At 46.4% G+C, this 20,612-nt stretch overlaps 1 protein-coding gene across 3 annotated transcripts in view; it reads right to left on the bottom strand.

Moving 5' to 3' along the window:
• Positions 1-18,810, bottom strand: part of SLC1A2 (solute carrier family 1 member 2) — a 122,401-nt gene extending 103,591 nt beyond the window's left edge. Inside the window, exon 1 of one of the 3 annotated variants that reach the window (XM_084894456.1) lies at positions 18,282-18,810. In XM_084894456.1, the coding sequence (XP_084750582.1) occupies positions 18,282-18,298 (17 nt within the window). In that variant the 5' untranslated portion in view covers positions 18,299-18,810. Of the gene's footprint in view, positions 1-13,249; positions 13,681-18,281 lie in introns of those variants that run through there. The other 2 variants (XM_084894457.1, XM_084894455.1) reach the window with 2 other exon arrangements.
• Positions 18,811-20,612: the final 1,802 nt, after the last annotated feature.

Here is a 20,612-nt window from a genome sequence, read left to right as displayed (position 1 = left end):
CTCAGAGGGGTGATATGAGTTACTTAATCTTAAGAGAGCTAAATAAAGGCAGTCTTACCCTAAGCACAGAGGGCTTAGCTTTCTACTCAGCTCCGTGGGGCTGCGAAACAGGTGAGAGGAGCATGTCTTGCATGTAAGAGAGAGCCCATTCAGAGCCCCCTGGAGGGGAAGGTAGGGTACCACCCTAGCTCTGCAGACCCTGCCTGTGGCTGGGCCACGGTCACAGCCTGGTTCCAGGAGAGGCTTCATCTGGGAGGGTTGATTTGCATCAGCCTGACCGGTACTGTACTTACAAAACAAACATTTTCAACCAAAACCTGTTCTCAGCAGCCTGCAAAGAGCTACTCCATCCACGTGACCTTCAGCAAGTCCTTCATACTCCTCTCTGTTGCTCTTCCCTCTGCTTCTTGAATCGCTGTCTTCCCATGTGGTTCACCTTCATCCTAAAGGAGGTCAAGAGTTGACCTTCCGCCGAAACTGATTTGGCTTAGTGGATAGAGCGTCGGTCTGCGGATTGAAGGGTCCCAGGTTCAATTCTGGTCAAGGGCCTGTACATTGGTTGCGGACACATCCCCGGTGGGGGGTGTGCAGGAGGCAGCTGGTCGCTGTTTCTCTCTCATCATTGTTTCTAGTTCTCTATTCCTCTCCCTCCCTCTCTGTGAAAAATCAATAAAATATATTTTTAAAAATAGAAAAAGAGTTGACCTTCCACAGACACTTAGCCCCCGACAGACATCTCCTACAGCACCTGGGGAACTAAGTAAAGCAACCACCTTGAGCTTGGCCTACCCAGATAATGAAGCCGATCTGGATGATGGCTTCCAGAGCTTCTAGGTTGGTGAACATCTCAAGGGGTCAAGAATGCACCATGGCCCTTTCCCCGTACCTTGCCCTATTCATCTCTTCCATTTGGCTATTCTCGAGTTATATATTTTATAATAAACAGGAAAAACAATAGTAAAGTGTTTCTCTGACTTCTATGAATTGGTCTACTAAATTTTCACACCAGAGGAGGGAATTGTGGGAACCCGCTGGATTTATAGCCTGTCAATCAAGAGTACAACCTGGGCTTGTGACTGATATCTGAAATGGGGGCAGTCTCCTGGGATTGAGCCCTTAATTTATGAGATCTGGTGCTAACTATGTGTCAGAATTGAATTGAATTGTAGGACACCAGGGGTGTCAGAGAGTTGGAGACATAGTGCAAAAAACAAAACAAAACAAAATAACACAAAAAACAAAACAAAACAAAAAAACCCACCATTTCGAGTAAGACATGTAGTGAGTAAAACTAGTTCAGCACATAAGAGAAAAATTTTCTAACAAACCTTTGCTAGTGCAAATACACCACCCATAAGATCAAAGAAGTCCAGGACTTGCTTTCTAATCTTATCACCTGTGGCTCTATGAGAAATAGCAAACAGTACTTGTTCGTATGCAGTGAGTGTTAGCAACCTCATTTGCAAAGCCAGCAGACTGATGGATAACCCAGTCTAAGCTCAGCTGGCTGAAAGTAATACAGTCATGCTATTCCAAGAAGAAGAATGATAGTCTTCAGTACAGAGTGTCCTCCATATTCCAGCACTATGCTCAGTGATCACACAGTCCTGCCTTAATCCTTTCCAAAACCTATTCGGTGGGGCTATTGTCCCTTTTTAATAGACAAATATACTAAGTCTTAGAGACTAATTAGCTTCCTTGAAATTAGACTGCTAGTAAATGAAGGAACAGGACATTTTGTTTAGGTCTTTCTGAATATGAATACATTAGAGGCCCGATGCATGAAATTCGTGCAAGAGTAGACCCTCCTTCCCCCAGTTGCCAGCACCAGCTTTCCCCTGCACCAGGGACCTGGGCTGACTTTCCTCCAACTGCCCACAGGCACCTGGTACCTGGACTTCCCTCCAGCCCCAGCTTTGTCTGGAAGGACAACCGGAATGATATCCAGAAAGACTTACAGTCTAATTAGCATATGCCCCTCTTATTATTACAGATTCTTTTCACTGGCTTCCTGAAGCTGTCTTATGCAAAGTACTATATCTCATTATTGGAATATTCTAGTGCACTGCAAGAGATCAGATATCCTCAAGATTATCATCTTCATCCTGGTCACTATCATCATTAATAGTATTTCAGCCCTGCCAGTGTGGCTCAGTGGTTGAATGTTGACCCATGAACCCGGAAATCATGGTTCGATTCTTGGTCAGGGGCACATGCCTGGGTTTTGGGCTTGATCACCAGTAGGGTGTGTGTAGGAGGCAGCCGATCAATGATTCTCTCTCATCACTGATATTTCTATCCCTCTCTCACTCTCCCTTCCTCTCTCTTTGAAATCAATAAAAACATATTTTGAAAAAATAGTTATTTTATACAGGCTTGCAGAGGTGTGGCTTCCCTGAAGGACTAGCCACATAATTTGTGGGGCCCAGTGCGAAATAAGAACACAAGGTCCCTTTTGTTTAAGAATTTCAAGATGGCAACTGCGAAGCATTAAACCAAGGACAGGACCGGTCTGAGCCCAGGACCCTGAAGCCGACTATATTTCCCTGTTTTCCTCTATTTCTACTCAAATAATCTAAGATTCTCTTGAAGGAGGAATCAGAAATTCCTGTGCTAAATAATTCATCCAGTGAGCTTTTTGACTGCTTTCATGTATTTATTCAACAAATGCCTATGATTATAGGACATGTGAAACTCAAAGGTTAGACACAAATTATCCTTTCTGCTCCTTAAAAACACGGGACCAACTTCATCGCACTGGTTGGCCTCAGCAGGCAGCTTAAAGGAGAAGCGATAAAAGTCGTCTTTAGATAAACATATGGCCACATGGGCACGTCCCTGACTCCTCTCGGGCTGCCTTCTGAGGGAGTGAACCTATACAAAAATGCGGCATTTTTCACACCTGTTTTCATTGTGTCGCCTGCTTGCAATGGAGCAGAAACACAAGCTAGATTTCAGTTTTCATGCTTCCATTCTTGCATAACTTATTCTGGGGCCTTTCCAACCCTTTCAAAATGTACTTTTCAATCCCTCAAGTTCCTTTTCCTCCCACTTCAAAGGCCTCTCTTCTTCCCCACGGTTACCCCCTCACCTCCAAATGTCTGTCAATAACCCAGGCAAAACCAGGCTGGACATACCTGAGCTCAGGAACCAGCAAGTCTTGTTTGGACCCCTCTGATGACTCTCAAGGAGAAGCCAGGAGGAGGACGACAAGGAACCCAGACCACTATCAACTCCTCCACCACTGCCCAATTGTCCCGAATGCAATCTTGAGCTTTAGAGAGCTCTGCTGGTTGACTTACTCCAGGTCACTTGGAATGTAAATAATCGACGTGGTATGGCTTCCCTTCTTAAAGACCAATGCAACAGCTGCTGGTGACCTGGGAAAGAGGCAATTCTCCTTCTGGCTCTTTCTTCAGAACAGCAGGAAAATCACCATGGCCTGCAGCTGCTGCAGTGAGGCTCCACAGTGCCCCCTGCTGGACAAACTGGTCTTGTTGATGGCTGAAAAAAGATGTGTGGACTGCGAGTGGAGAATTGGTTTACTTTCCTGGGAGAGCCTTCCCCGGGAGAGAGAAAGCAAATAAAGTAAAACCACGATCTGTATATGCTTGGTTCTCCCAACTAACAATGGCTTCTATGTCAAATGAAACATGAAAACTCAGCATCTCTACTTGGATTCTATGTTCAACTAAAAACCAGCAGCAGTTTGCATGCCCTGCCTCTGAATGGAGGAGGATGGTGAGGGTGGTTTCTGCTGAAGACCTTCCTGTGAGGCTCAGGAAGGGGTTCCATAAACTGCCCCCTCATCCAATCACAGGGTTCTCACTTGGGTCAAGAAAGAAGGAGCTGGGCACAGTTTTTTTTTATTGTCTTGTCCCATCAGGACACAACAAATACCCTCTACTTGCCCCACTGCCAGAAAACTCCAGGAAAGAACTCCATGTCAGAAAGTATGGAAATTCCAAACATTTTCATTTAGGTTACCAGGAAGTACACATACCAGCTACAAGACATTCTTTCTAGACTCTTTTTTCTCTCCAATTGCAGTTGACATTCTGCAATATTATTTTCGTTTCAGGTGTACAGCATAGTGGTTAAACATTCACATAATTTATGAAGTGATTCCCCCATTAAGTGTTGCATCCACCTGGCACCATACATAGTTATTATATTATTAACTAATATTCCCTTCCCTGTACTTTACATCTTTGCAACTATTTTGTAACTCCCAATTTGTACTTCTTAATCACTGCACCTCTTTCACCCAGTCCGCTACCCCATGTCCCTCTGACAACCATCAACCTGTTCTCTGTATCTTTGAGCTTGTTTCTGCTTTGTTTGTTCATTTATTTTATTTTATTTTTTAGATCCCACAAATAAGTGAAATCGCATGGTATAGGTCTTTTCCTGTCTGACTTATTTCACTTAGCATAATACCCTCTAGGTCCATCCCCAAGCGGTAAGTAAGATTTCATTCTTTTTTAAAGAATGGCTCTTATTTTCTAACCACAATAGGAAGCCAGAGCAGAGAATGCTATTGGGGAATGGTTAAACATTCAGAATCTCTTCAAAGGTTAAAAAAGCATCCATTTAACAACATTGTTGTCAGCTTCTGGGCACTTTCTCTAAATTAATTTTTTAAGCAGTTGAACTGTTGAGCCTTGGCTTTTATTCACTGGTGAAATTTAAATATCATCTCTGACTTGAGAAATCCTGTGTGTCTGAATATCAAGTGCATGCTAGCTTCTCCTGGCTTTCTTTCATAAGCAAGAAAAAGGAATAGAAAGACATCATTCTGAGAGCAGGCAGGGAGTCCTGGGAAAGATGGGGCATGAAGACTGGGTTCCAAATCTCATCCTATTAACTTCCTTGCTTTGTAAAATGACAGCAGCTCTAGGAGTTTGTCATCTTTTCCAGACAGCAGCAAGGGAGCACGATTGACTATGACAAATACATTTTTGGCTTCACAAAATCAGTTGCTCTCCAAGTAATTATTCTTGTAACCTATCTGAATCCTATCAACCCTAAGCAGTCAAAGCCTGGTTACTGACCCCTGGGCCAAGAAGTTCATCTGACCAGAACCTTAAAAAGAGGATGTATCCCAACAAGCAAAAGGACATGAATTCTCAACCTTGGCCTTGTCGCCCCTTAAAACCATCCCCTTCTGCCCTCTGTGTCCTTGGCGTCTCTTTCCCAAGTTAGACAACTGAATTACTCTAACACACAATTATAACAATGATAATAAGTTGGGGCACCAAGGAATTAATGTGGTCCTGATCCTCAGAGAGATACCAGGATGTGAGCAGACAAGAAAACACTCGGCACTCGTTATAATGAAATGCTCTAACACAGGTCTGAACAAAGTGTAATGGGACAAGGTCCTTGGAAGAGGCCCAGCTCAAATGGCACCTCTTCTGAGCTCTTTCTCTATGTAACCCAGGCTGAGTACTCAATCAGGAAGCTTAGTGAGTGCTTGGTGTCAGTATCTATGGGGATGCAATGGTGAACCAGCCAGCCCTCAGAGTGCTTACCCGTATTTTCCAGCATATAAGACAACTTTTGAAACAAAAAAAAATCAACCGAAAATCAGGGGCAAAAGACCAAAATTGCACAAAAATGACCTACAGATCTTGAAGGCAAAGTAAGTCTTTTCTTTGAAGTGGGGGTTAGTCTTATACAACGAATATAGGCCTAAACCTATGTTTTAACTGTAAAATTAGGGGGTCGTCTTATAAGCCGGAAAATACGGTACGTTCCTGAGGTCAGTCGATACCAAGAAGATAAACAAAGAAAATATTTTAAAATTCTAACTGATGCCACGAAGGAAGCAAGCAGGAGAAATGAGATAGGACTAAGAAAGGCAGACCTATTTTTGGAGGAATGATGGAAGAAGAGCTCTCTGGGAAATGGCATTTAAGCTGAGAACTAACAGATACTCAAGGATGTCAGCCACCTAAAGAATGGCAGTAGGTGGTGGGAAAATGGGTCTTAAGGTGGGCAACACCATGGGGTATTTGAGGAACTGCCAGTTAGGAGACTGTGTGGCATCCAATAGGGCAATAGTAGTTGTCTGGGCTGATGCTATAGTCATGGCAATGGAGAGAAAAGGCCAGACTCAAGGGACATTTTTGAGATAGAACTGAGAAAGCTTGTAGGGTGGGGCTGGTGAAAGAGAAGCCACAGAGGTTTGAATATCTAGGTAGATGATAGTGCCATTTACTGATATGGAGAAAACTTGGGAGGTAGTAGGGATGCACCTGTGGAGGAAAAAGAAAATAGCAAGAGTTCCATTGTACCCATGGCAACTCTAGCTGTCGCTGATACATTGGACATAGAGATGGCAATTAGGTGGTAGGATGTATGAATCTGGAGCTTGGAGAAAAGTTCCGAGTAGAAATGTATCGCTGGGGCGTTATCAGTATACAAGTGCCATGTAAATGCCCAAGAAGTGATCCAAAGAGAATGCAGAGCTCAGAGAATGGGGATCAAGTCTGAGTTCAAGGAAGTTTCACAAGCTATGCAAGAGTGCAAACAAAAGATTAAGGGGGGAAATAGAATTCCAGCTAGGGGACTTAGAAAGGCTTGTGGAAGGTAGGTCCCCAAGCTCCTCCTCCCTGCCCCCCCCCCCCCCCCCAAAAATAGCAATGCCTACTAAAATCTACCCAGCTTTAGCTGGCTGACTAAGGAAGCTACAGAAATCAGGAGGAGCTGGTAGCCCCATCTGTCAACCTACAGACCACCCTGGACTGCACGGATCTAGGAGTCCAGACAGGTGACCTTTTCCTTCCTCACTGTTCTGAGTTGTCCTTCCCTAAGCTGTGGGATCAGGAAGACTGTAGGAAGCTCTGGTCAAGCACTCGCTTAGCCGCCTGCCTTGCCCTGCCCTACTCTGCAAGCATCTCTAAAGCAAGCCAGGGTCCTGATTCTTTCTTTCATGAGCTTCTTGCACAAAGGGTACTCAGGATCAATCATCACTTAGGACCAAAGGGTACTCAGGACCAAACCCTTCCCTTAGCATCTGGACATGCTTATAGCACAGCCACCCAAAAGCTAAGACAAAAAGGCCAGATGTACTAACAGTCCTGGTCTCCTCTGCATCTGTTTTCCTATGCTCATCCTCCCCTGGATGGACACTCTTGAAAAACAATTTATTATCATTTTCTCTCCACCCATTCTCAACCAACACCAGCATGGCAAAGTAGCCACCACTTTGCTCACCCATTTCTGGCACAAGCCAATGATGGCCTTGAAATTGATTAGCCCAATGACCACTTTTTAGTACTTACATTATTTAATTTGTCTACAGCTTGCGGCACTATCACCCACTCCAAGATACCCATTCTCCCTGACTCCCCTCCTTATCACTCAGCATCCTGTGCACCCCAAGTCACCTCTTTCTGCCCATCTATAGACCATAGAGTCCCCCCATTTTTTCCCCTCAGCCCATTTTTTCCCCTAGCTTCATGATCTGAGTGAGTTAATTTACTTCTATGATCAGAAATACTACTCCATAAAGGCCCCAGCCTCTTATGTATCCAATTGCTCGGTGAGCATCTCCACCCAAAAATTCGAAACCAGTATGCTGAACCAAATTCATTACCTTCTCTTTCAAATTTACCATCTCTCTCTTGAATTCCTTTTCTGCACTCTCCCCTACCACCCATTTGCTCAAGCCAGAAACCAAGAGATGGCTTTATGCCTTCCTCTTGCTCAACCACTACATGCATTTGGTCACTTAGTCCTTCTAAATGTCCTTGGAATCTGCTAATGCAAACATAGCCCTATGCCCTAAATTGGACTATTACCTCCCACCTGAATCATTGCTGTCACCCAAATCATAACTGGTCTCAGCGTCTCTGCCCCATTTACTCCTCCAATTAATATTCCACCCAATGGTGTCATAATAACAGAGATTGGAGATAACCTGTCTTCCAATCAGGGGCGGGTTAAATCAATTATTATATGACCATACAGTGGACTGTTATCAGATATATATAACACAGCAAATATACCCAGAAATATAAACCAAAAAGCAAGTTGTAGAATTGTCTGAATAGAATGGTACATATTAAGAATAAGATATTTACATGACACAGAAAAATGTCTCAAAGGATAAACGAGTCCTTCTAGAGAGCAGGATTGGGATGGGAGGCAGTTTTACTTCTTTATTTTTATGCCTTTCTGTAATATTTGAAGTTTGGTTTTTTTTGGTTTTAGTTTTTAATGATGTGATGTGTTTTGTTATGGGAAAAGAACTACTGATCCAAATCACAAAAAGTTTTAACTTAAAAGTAAGTTAAGTTTTAACTTAAAAGTTTTTCTTAAAAGTAATTTATTTGAAAGTAAACAGTGAATCCTTCACACTCCTTTATTTGGCTGGTAATGAAAGCCTAAGTTATGTGTAAAATACGTTTTCTCAATGAAGAGTGAATATAATCACTGTTGTCTGTACCCAAATACTGGAAACATGGACAATGTCTTATCCGCTGTAATAAATACCAGATTTGTAACTTACAAATAGGTAAGGAAAGGAAGCAAAGGCAAGTTTCGGTTTTGGGGGCTTTGCCTTCTATTACTTTCCAACGAGCCGCTTGAATTCAGCTGTTGTGCTAATAAAAACACAAACATGTTGACAATCAATGACCTTGTTTCAGAGAGCAGAGTCGACGACTCTGAGAAAATAAGAGGAAATATCCATAGGTATGACTTCCAAGGCCTCAGATTATGTACAAAAGCATTCTTTCATCTCTGCACATATCTCAATATTTACCGAGGGAATAGAGGAGAGAAATGTCAACATCCGAGCACCTTTGGCCGGAGGTTGACAGAATGCATGACTTTTTGAACCAACAGAACAATCAGTGGCTATTGCAGAAAGGGGTGATCCAGTTCATTGCCCACCTTTTCCCAAGGTAGGGACTCCATGGGAATTAACTCTGGTAGGAATACAGAAACAGCTGCTGTCAATACTGGGAAAAACACTCCTAGCTCTATTCTGCTTCCCAATATATCTGACTGTGATTCCTCGTGGCCCCTTCCATTAGTTTGAGCTGATTTCCCTTTCTAAGACAGCAATTTCCGACAACCATCCTCCCACTGGACCAAGCCTTTAGAAGGTCTGGAGTGAAGAAGAGGGCTTCTGACATCAGTCCTTTGGGGGCTGTGTGGGTCACAGCTAACACTGAGGAAGCTGGTGCCTGCCAATTCTCCCCATCCTTGCCCACCAGAATCCACCCCCCACCCGTTTCCCCCTACCACGCACTTCTTTTAAGGTATAGTATTTTGTTGCAGATGGTAGTTTTACGGAGGCATGTAAGCAACCATACCCATTATTTTATCATCTCTCCCACACTTGAATTTGGAGTCAATAATGGATACGGTGGCATGCTGCCCCGGCTCTCATCCCCCACCTTCAGGACTGAGGCATTCATTCCCCAGCTGCTGGGAGTCTTGATAAGTGAAAACATTAACCAACTCGATCACCCCGCAAAGCCTGGCCCTCTACTCACCCAGGGCCACCCCCACTGCCTGAGCTCAGCCTGGGTCCAGCGGCTGATTGATGCAGTGGAAGACAGGCCAGGCCTCTTGCTTCAATTCTGGACCATCACAAAGAATCATCCCTGTACCACAGCTTCCTGTAGCTATTTCAACGTCTCCCTATGCCTGCCCTGGCTCCTTCTCTCTTCCACAGGGATTTATGCCAGGAGTTCCCCTCAATAAACTTCATGCACCCAAGTTTCCACCTCAGAGTGTTTCCTAGGATCAGCCAGCAACACTGCCTCAAACCCAGATATCCACGCCCTGAAAAGAACCCAAATTTGAGTACTCTCAGACGAATAGATAAGCTCCATACAAATGATTAGCCCTTCACTGGAAATGATAGCAATTAATCACAATCGAAAAAAATCAATGATCCTATCAGCGTTTCTCTTCTGTGATGATTTTACTAACGTCTGCTGATGGATGACCTCGAATTCCAGAAAAAACACCAGGGGAATAGATTCAGGCTATAATTCTACTACTCTCTATGCTATTCTTGGAAATTAGTCTCATAGCTATTTCTGACACTTTTTCAAGACCATATGTTGCACCGAAATATAAAAAATAATAACTGAACCGATCCTCCGGGGAACTTCAGTGTGGGAGCTGAATGTTGTCAGCTGATAGCCATCCGTCTCACCCTTGGACACATTTATCTGCTTGTGCTTTGTTCATGTTGACTCCCACCCTCTCTCCTAACAAAGCTGGTTATCAGATCACAACTGCCCTTTTAAGTAGACTGAGATCAAGAATACAATTTGTCTACAGCACTTGCCCTTGCCCGATGCCTGATAGAGAAGAATGCTTTTTCTGTTTTATCTGTTTTCTTTGACCTTATCTCCCTTCATGCACTGGAACTGCTTCTATTTGAAATTCTCTGGTTTAATGTCTACAAGGTGCGGTCTGTCCATCCTTAGTGCCCCCCCCCCTTTTTTTTTTATTATAGTGGCATTTTCTTTTGAATGTTACATCTCCCACTTAACAAGTTGACTTCTTTCTGTGTTCATTGCTGCCCTTCTAGTGCCTTGCCTCTTATATTCTGTATTGTCTCATTTTTGCTATCTTGCTTCCTTGGATCAGAATGATTAGAGACACCCACTGGGGCAAAAACAAACAAAGGGGGAGCCTGTGAAATTTTAAGGAAATGTGAATTAATAGCAAAACATGGATAGTATGGAACACCGATGGCAAAAAAACAACAACAACAAAAAACCAAAAACCAAAAAACAAGGCACCCAATAACAGCATAAAATCAAAATTTCTCAAAGCTTCAGTTTCTGCATTTGTAAAATGACAATAATATTTCATAGGCGTTTTCTAAGGATTGGCTGAAATCATGTATGTACAGTCACACCGACTTGGAATAAGGAAAAATGAATGGTTCTAGTTACATTTGTATATGGTGATATCTCTGAAAACTGTTGGTACATGACAATCATCTTGGGACTTCCACATGATATATTCAGTGGGGTCACTTTTTTTAATCAAAAGAGAATGGAATACTGTGGGAATTGGGATTCCCTAAGGACCCAGGGTTTCCAAAGGGAGTCAAAGAGACTGTTGAGTCTGGACAAAGGGCTGGCATATACTGCCACCTATTGGGTGATCAGCAAACTGTGCCACTCTTAAAAATACATACCATATATAGCTCTAACTAGCTTGGCTCAGTGGATAGAGATTCAGCCTGCGGACTGAAAGGTCCCAGGTTTGATTCCGGTCAAGGCGATGTGCAGGAGGCAGCTGATCGATGTTTCTCTCTCATTGATGTTTCTAACTCTCTGTCCCTCTCCCTTCCTCTCTGTAAAAAAGCAATAAAATGTATTTTTAAAGAATACATACATGGAAATGCATCTGACAGATTTCTTCCTCACTTTAAAAAGCACCCCCAGCCACCACGGTTTGCATGTGTTGCCATAAACTCCCAACAACAACATCACCCCTGCTCCTAACCAGGCAAGGCTAGTAGCTGTTTTAGGAAAACGGGTAAGTCACAACCTTCAATAGCCATGCTTGAAAATCACATAAGAAAAGGATAAATTCCAGAGCCCCCTAAATGCTCAACTCCATTTGCCACTAAAAAGTGCATGCACAAGGCTCTATATTCCAAAGAACGGGACCCAATGCTGGGCTGCACTGCATCTGGGTAAGGCAATGCTATTGGCGTCCTGATAACCAATAATTACAAGAGAACTCTTCATGAAGGACAACCCAGAGCAAAGGCAAAGAAACAGCAAAAGGCAGTGATAGGGACTTAAGAAAACATAGGTGGAATTACCTTTCATGACATAGAAATGGGATGTTGAAGAATGTCTCCACTCACTCACGAGGCAGGGGCATTCCCTAGGACAGTGGTCAGCAAACTCATTAGTCAACAGAGTGGCAAACTGTGGCTCACGAGCCGCATGTGGCTCGAGAGCTGCAGTTTGCTGACCACTGCCCTAGGAGGATGGAGCCCAAGCTCTCAGTCTCCCCATGGCTGTGTTAGAAAAGTAAGGGGTCCAGCAGGTAACAGGAGTGAATGGTCTCAGAAAAGGCTGTTCCCATCCTAAAGGCACATGCCCTGTCTCAGCACAGCCGCTGCTCAGCCTCCGCCCTGCAGGCCTCAACAGTGTGGCCAAGTAACTAGGGGCCTAGAGCCGGGCAGCCTGGGTTTAAGGGCCGGCTTTGCTGTTTACTAGCTGTGAAATCTGTGCCTCAGTCTCTGTGCCTGTGAAAATGGAGATAATAATAGTCCCAGTGCTACTAGTATCATATTGTTGCAGGATTACATAAATTAATAGGTGTAATGTATTTAAAACAATGCTGGGCTGTAATTACCCAATACATAGTACCTAGACAAATGGGCAGGTCCTTTGTCATCAGCTCTGGCAATTTTTGACAGAAGCCAGAATCTGGATTTTTTTTTTTTCTTTAAAATTATAAGCAATTATAATTTTAATTAAAATGTAAACATTTTCAAAATCCGGTGGGATCCAAGAACTAGATGCCTGTGGGCCACCTGCCGTCCACAGGCATCCACTGCCTCATGTCCGGGGCTGTGGGAAGAGCAAAGCTGGGAGGCAGGCAAGCCTCAGACCCACCTCTAACTTTGCCACCAGCTCTGTGGTGCCGACAGCACAGGGGCTGGAAAGCCGGGATGGCAGGATGGCACGACCGAAAGTCCTGTGCCAGATCACAAACAGCGAGGGACAGATGGCCCTCCCGACCAAATGGAACAGAACCAAGTCCTCTCAGCCATGTACAATAGAAGTACCGCAGCCTCTGTACAGTGGGGTGTGGGGGTGAGGAGAAACCCTCCCTTCTAGTCCCAGGAACTCCACTCGAGGTCTCTAGTGCCCACCATCCTCTATCCGGGATTGACACAGGTCAAGTCCAGCCGCCAAACTGGAGTTCGTTCCCTTCACTCCACGTCTAAAGGACCGTCCTTGTTCAATGAGCCTATAGTCCAAAGCAGCTGCCACGATCGCCAGAAACACCAGACGGCCATCCTCTCTGCTTAAGTGAGACATTCGGTAAATATATGAATGAGAGATAAGTAAATAAATGTCAAGAACGTTGAAAAACAACCGTTAGAAAAACACAGTCCTAAGAAAATGAGGTCTCTCTCTCTCTCTCTCTCTCTCTCTCTCTCTCTCTCTCTATATATATATATATATATATATATATATATATATATATATATATATTTTAATATTTACGGACCTACCCTTTTCTTCCTTCTCTTTTAATGCAGCTGCCCCTTGTCTTCGCTGCCATTGTTTGAAGCCAAGCAGACAGATTTACAACAAGCTGCTAGCCCTTTCCTCTCCTACTGACAAACATGCGGCCCATCTGCCTCCAATCAATGAGGGAGCACGTGGAGATGGAGCCGTGAGATATTTTTAAACACTCCTTTAATTAATTCATTCCAAGGACTTGGCGCTTGGTATTGTGGTTGAGGGGTGAGGGGCCCGCAGAGGGAGGAGAGAGCAAGCGCGGGATCCTGGTAAATAAAGAGATTTGCCTTAATCTGGATTCTAAAACCCTTGCTTGGAAGCATCCTGCTTGCCCCCTACAAGCTGTTAAGGGCACACGGAACAGAAGACCTGCCAGCAAGGAGCAGCTAATGGCATTGGGCAGATTTTTTGCAGACTTCCAGGACGAGTTCTTAAAATGCAAACCAAACTAAAATGTTACCCCTAGAATGGCTCTTCTGCCGCCTATTGCTAGAAGATTTTAAATTACCCCTGTCTTATTTGATGAAAATATTATAGCAGGTGATTGAAATGAAGAGTAGAGTCGGCTCATTCCGAGAGGCAAGCCAGTCCCCATGGGATCAAAATCAGGATGGAAAACAATTTCATTTGCCTTTCACAGGGGGAAAATCAGACACTGGGTATGGTGTGATACAGCTATAGATGGGGAGTGGGGGATGGGAAGAGGGGAGATTTTCATTGAAATTAATCTGTGTTGTGTGTCAAACTGTGAGAAGGCTTTGCAATCCTGGATCTGCAGGATTTATGGCACAGTGACCCGAGAAATCTCACACTTTGCTTCCATATTGCTTGCTCCTGCGGCCGAAGCACCATCTCTTAAGGACTTTTCCTTGTCTGACAATTCCCTTCCATCTGACCAAAGAACAGCACCTCCTCGCAGGGCATAAAAGAGGATGAGAAGTGGTTATTGAGAGTGAGGAACAGACCTACTCTGTTGGTTTTTAACAACCCGGCTTTTCCACGTTACAAGCTTCATTTGGATGTGGAAATTATTTCTTGAGGATTATTTCTTTGAATGTCTCACCAGAGGCTGTGTTAGTCAACATGAAATGGCTTTCTCCTGGTTCCGCTAATAGCTCTTTTACCCAAGGAGGCTGGTTGTTATATCCTTGAAAATGAGAAAATGAGAAATGAAAGCTGGAGCCGAGCCTGAGGCATGCAATATGCAAACCCCCCGTGGGCCCCCAAACCCATGCCCTCCACCCGCTTTGCAATAAGTCTGCTCCCTGGGCTCTTCCTCCAGCTGACCTCGACCTCATTCCCAAGGGCATGAGGGAGGAGGCAGTCGTTCCGTTTTGCTTTTGTTTGCTTGAAATAATAAATCCAGAGGTCTCCCTTGCCAGGGATTTTCCCTTGTCAGCAGTTTTCTGTCTCATTTGCTTTCTAAGTCAGACTGCAACCCAAGCCCTCCTTGGCTTTCGCCCCGACCCCTTGCTTCTGGGAGCTGATCAGAAGACATATAGCCCAGGGGTCCCTGACAAACGCGGTGACTTAGTGTCTTCCACCCCAAGAACGTATTTCTGAAATGCCCCCCTCTCCAGCATCTGGGTGCTCCGCTATAACTCAGGCAATAATGGACATTAGCCTGTCTGCCACCAACTACTTATAATCTCTTTCCAATTTGGGTCAGGGACCTAAAACCATAATTCTTGCCATGTCAGAGGACATGGGCTTGGGGGAGAAGAGAAAAAAACAACCACAGTGCTCAACTGTCAAATTAGACTTTGCTTTGCAAGAAAATGCCTCTCAGGGCATGGGGACTACCTGAGTCCACTGCTGACTTTTACAGAAACCGGATGCTAGTCATCCCAATTCCAAATGAGAAATCTCAGGTAAGCAGATGGTGTTTGAGTGTGCTTTGTAAAGGCCAAGTACACAGGATGACATTAAGAATATTACAAAAGGCAGTTTGTGTATGCCAAAGGTTTGAGAGAAAGCTGGTGATCTTCTCCACTAGATATGCCTAGTACAGTGGTTGGCAAACTCATTAATCAATAGAGCCAAATATCAACAGTTCAACAATTAAAATTTCTTTGGAGAGCCAAATTTTTTAAACTTAAACTTCTTCTAACGCCAATTCTTCAAAATAGACTCGTCCAATCTATGGTATTTTGTGGAAGAGCCACACTTAAGGGGCCAAAGAGTCGCATGTGGCTCCAGAGCCGGTTTGCCGACCACGGGCCTAGTAGACTCTTCAGTGATAACTGACATTTCCAGGTGACACCCCACAGTTCTGCCAAGTCTTGGGATCTTCCTGGAAAGATGACATTATCGTCTATATCATTTATTCTTAAAGCCCATTTTCATTGGACCCCCTGCTTCACAGTTATTGAAAGAATCAAATGTGATACACGAATGAGCTTGGAACATGGAGTGCGAAACAAACATCAGACATCACTAATGCTTCTAATACTTTAAAAATTGGTAATCAACATGTTGTTGACTATAACGATATCACCAAATAATCAGTAACCACAAAGGTCAGTTTACCATACTATCCCATTCCCCAAACATGCTGGAGCAAACAGAGTTGAACTGAAAATATATACATTGAAAGCATCTATTGCAATTTTCCTTCCTTCTCGGTAATGTACACTTCTTTCCTTTCTTTCTTTCTTTCTTTCTTTCTTTCTTTCTTTCTTTCTTTCTTTCTTTTTTACTTTTAAATATATTTTTCTTAATTTCAGAGATGAATGGGGAGAGAGAGAGAGAGAGAGAGAGAGAGAGAGAGAGAGAGAGAGAGATCAATGATGAGAGAGAATCTTCGATTGGCTGCCTCCTGCATGCCCCACACTGGGATTAAGACCACAATCCAGCATGTGCCCTGGCTGGGAGTTAAACTGTGACCTCCTAGTTCATAGGTTAACCTCAAATTTTCTCACTGAGCCACACAGGCTGGGCAGCAATGCATGTTTCAAGAAAAACAGTTTCAACTTTGTAGAGCTCTAACAAAGGAGACCAGCCTGAGGATGCTTAATGCACTTCCCTTTAGGAGGCACTTTAGCCAAAGACATCAGAAGAGTCAAGGGAATCTCACCCAGCCCCATGAACAGTGTACTGATCCAAGTCCTCAATAGAAGCCAGCCGTGTAAAGGCCAGCTCCCAGACCCTTAGGGTCTTCCTACCTCCTCAGGGAGCCTGGTACCTGAGGTCTATCCAGTAAGAACTCAGTAAGTGCATCTGGAAGGAGATATGGGAGGAAGGAAAGACCAGGGCTTCTGACAATGTCATCTGCTCATCCACGACTGCTCTGAAATGAGAATGGGTTCTAGGTCTTTCTGTATTTGTTTCCAAGCTTTTCAAATGTTCTCATCTCTTCAATACAAGTTCCCCTGACCAATCTTTTCGTCATTATCCACAGTGCACAAATATAGCATTTTTTAAAAATACTGCAAATCACGTCTGCTCCATATGGAATACCAAATCATTCTGCAGCTCTCATTTAGGACAAAGGTGAGATACACACACTTAATTTGGAGATGTCTTAACCTCTCCCTTCTTTATCTGGCCATGAGATCAAGGAGTGGGTTGGATACGGGACTTGAAAGACTGCCATCATCCATCTCTTTCACAGATGTTTTCCAACCGGGCCTGTACCAGCAGGGGTAGATCCAGAAGAACCCGGAGGAAGCAAGAAATGCCTTCCTATTTTTTTCTTATATGAAAGGATTCCTTAATGAAACCAGGAAGGCACTGAGGTTGAGCCAGGTGGGCTCTTAATATTTAATTTCAGAGACAACCCACCACCCTTCTACAACACAGTGTCTTCCCGGAGCATCTTAATAATAATCAAAATGGTCCAACTGCTGAACAGTGAAGATGAAGAGAGAAGAAATCTCCTATTACCACACGATGCCAGCTTCAGAGGACAGAAAAGGGCTGCGTTCTAAACACAGACAGACAGACAGGCTTAGAAATAGTTTCCCTTTGTGGGAGATTGGAGTCTAGCGATGTGACTCGGGGACCACTTCTTCACTCCTCCTGAGAGACCCCGTCCCCCCGAACAAGCCTGCAGAGCTGGCAAAAATGTATTAAAGAGAAACTGTGGTAAGCGCCAGCATCATCCTTGATGCTGGACCACGGGTTGATATTTCTTTTCCACACAACCTGGATCTCCTGCAAGTGGCCGGTGCAATTTTGAGAATTAACCAAAGGACCAAATAGTCCTTTGATTCCTACTCAGGTTCCCTGGAGCTGGGAAAGTTTCCAGGGACGTCGTTCTGGATCCTTCCATTGAGATCTGACTATTGGGAGGGATCCTTTTGCCCCTTGCAGCCCCATCTCCCCCATCTCCCCTATGTCTCTCTCTGGGTAGACAGTTTTTTGTTTTTTTGTTTTTCTTCCTGGGAACAGTCTCCATCCAACTACAGTCTCAGAAGGCAGGAGAGGACTCCACAGCCCGAGGGCAGAAGGAAAGGGAAAAGCAGGCGCTAACCCAACCCGCTGATGTCTGGGGACTCCTGCCCCTGCCCCAAACCGCTTCTTTCCCCGCCTCTTCCCGGGAAGCACCCAAATCTCTTGCACTCTCCCTTGGAGCTGGCCAGGGAGATTCCATGCAGGGACGGGAGGCGGCTGTCCGCGCTGCACAGACTCCAGTTCAAGGCGCGCGCGCAGGGCCTCGCCCCGCCCCGCGGGTCCCGGTCATTCATCCGCGGGTCCTCACCTTCCAGCCGGCGCCGCGGCCGCCCCGCGGGGTCCGCCGCTCACGCCGTGCCCACTCTCCGATTGCTTTTAAATCCCCAAAGCCAACCTCATGAGAATCTTTCCCTCGCTTCTCATACCCGCAATGCCCCCTTGAAACGCATAAAACCTCCCATCTCGCGCATCCTAAGCAGGAGGCTTGGCGAGAGAACACCGGTCCCCACGCCACCATCCCACCCCCCACCATCCCCGGCCATCAACCCGGTGCGGACGCCTCTCGGTCCCCCTGCCGGACCGGGGGCCACCCCTTCGCACGGTGGATACAAAGAGAAGCCCCCTCACCCTTCTGTGGATGCCATGGTGCGGGGAACGCCCCCTCCTCTTCGGCACGATCCGGCGGCGGCGGCGGGCGAGGGAGCGGGCGGGCGGGCGCCGGGCTGAGCGCGAGGGGACGGCCGGGCGCGGTATTTAACGGGGAGCCTCTCCCCGCCTCCCGCCCGCCTCCCGGGTAAGCCCTTCCGCGCCCCGACGGGCTCGGGCGGCTCTGCGGGCGCTAATCCGCGCCTCGGCTCTCCTCCGCGCGTCCTGCTCCTCGGGGCGCTCGGCGGGGCGCGCGGGGGGCTCCGGAGGTGGCTCCGCGGACCGAGCGCCGCCCCGGGGACACCTGTGTGTGCAGCGGGGCTCGTGGGCGCAGCGAGTGGCGGAGGGTGGCGGCAGGGGAGGACGTGTGTGTGTGTGTGTGTGTGTGTGTGTGTGTGTGTGTGTGTGTGTGTGTGTGTGTCCGCCAGGGGAGGCGGAGGGGAGGCTGCTGCGCCCTGGCTCAGCGCCGGCCGGGGAGGGATTGCAAGGTTTAGCCCCGCCGGAGCTGGGGATTTGCAGGCGATCCCTCTCTATTTTCGTCCGGAGCTGACATCACGCGCGACGCAGCCTCTGGAGACTTCTTTCCCTGCCGCCCCCTCCCCTTCCCCCCCCCCCCCCAACTCTAGACGCGGCCCCTCCTCCGCGCTCCCTCCCCCGCCCCCCAGCCTCTCGCCATAAATTAGCCAAATAAGAAAAGGGACTTCGCCGGTCGCCACGGAAGGCCTGAGCAGCCCCGTGGCAGGAGCCCAGGAGCTAAGGAGTCGCTATTGTTCCCGGTCCAGTCCGCGTGGACCCGGGTCACCCCGCAGGGGCGGCGCAGGCTCCGGCGCTGGGACCTGGGTTGTTCCGCCCAGCCTCCCTTCCTGGCGGACCCCAAGCGCACCCGCACCGGCGGCACACCCACTGCACCCCCCCACGTCCCGGGTGCCGGGCCCCGTGGAATCCTAGCGACCTAAACACGAGGGCGGCGTGGCCAACATGAACCCAGCTGCGCGCCCTCCCTGCAGCTCGGATAATAAATCTCTGGCCTTCAATTATTCATTGAATGTAATATAAATGCAGTTCCCTGGGGGCGGCGGGCGGGATGCAGAGGCTGTGGTGTTTTTAAGCGGAGGGGGAGAGGGCTGGGGGCGCTGGCTGGGAAGGCACAGAAAGATGGTCCAGGTTACTGGCCTGGAACGAGTCTCCACCCACTGGGCTCCTCAGGCCCCAGGCTCCTGAGCCCCAGGGACAGCGCACAGAGACAGATGGGCTGGGGCTAGGGAGGGTCTGAGATCCCCTCCAGCTTTGCATAATAATGAAGAGATCCGTGCCAAATGTATTCTTTGCTATCCAGAGGACACCTCCAGTTATACCGCCTGCCGGCAGGGAGGAAAAGCCTCATTTTCCACGTCTGCAGAAGGGGATCAGAAATAACCCCCTTTGCAAGGCCCCTCTGGGGTGAGAACTGCACAGGCTCTCTTGAGAGAGAGATTTGCAGATTATAAACGCACCAGAGATGTAGGTGGAGCACGCCTGTGGCTTGGGACCTGACAGGCTCCTGCAGGCTGGGTCTCCGAACCAATGATGTCCATTAGATGCAGGTGGCCCTGGTCAGCTCTCCTGGGGGAGGCATTCTTCCTTCTTGGCTGCGCTGACCCTGGTAAGAAGAAGGAATCCGTCTAACTACGTGGACACTCCCAGAGCTCCACCCAAGCTCAGTGGTTAAAGGCCAAGCACTGGTACCTGTGAGCCTGAGTCAGTTCTTCATCAACTTCCAGTGCAGTTGATGGGCAAAGTCCTCAACTTCTCGGCATCCCACCTATGAAATGGGAGTCTCAGCCTCAACCTCACTGAGCCAAGAGCAGAGAACACAATGAAATGTAAAAGATAGGCCACACTGTGAAGCTAGAGTCTGGCACCCAATGACCCCTCAAAAAGATGTTCAGTTAAATGGAAGGATCCTTGGAAGATAGTTTCTTGAACACAATATCCAAGGACAAATAGGAAGTTGAGAGAAAGGACAAGAACAAGATAAAAGAGATAAATGGACTTGAAATTAAGAAAAAAAAAACTGAAAAAAAGAAAAGAAATGGAATTAAAAAAAAAAAAAATCTCTGCTCACCTCCTCCCTTCACCTCCCTTCCCAAAATCTGAGTTCAAACATCTTCTGCCATCCATGCCTTCCTTCATCTCTCCTTCCTTCTCCTCTCCCCTCGTGCCTTCTTTCCTGTCTGCCCCATTAGATTAACCAGGTCTGTATCTTATTCAACCTCGGATTTTCACAACTCCTCTAATTTTTTAGTTATTAAAGTAATGTATAAATCTGTATTA

This window comes from Pipistrellus hanaki (assembly GCF_964339955.1).
Source record: "Pipistrellus hanaki genome assembly, chromosome: 9".
NCBI lineage: Eukaryota > Metazoa > Chordata > Mammalia > Chiroptera > Vespertilionidae > Pipistrellus > Pipistrellus hanaki.
This window is presented reverse-complemented; position numbering and strand designations above follow the sequence as displayed.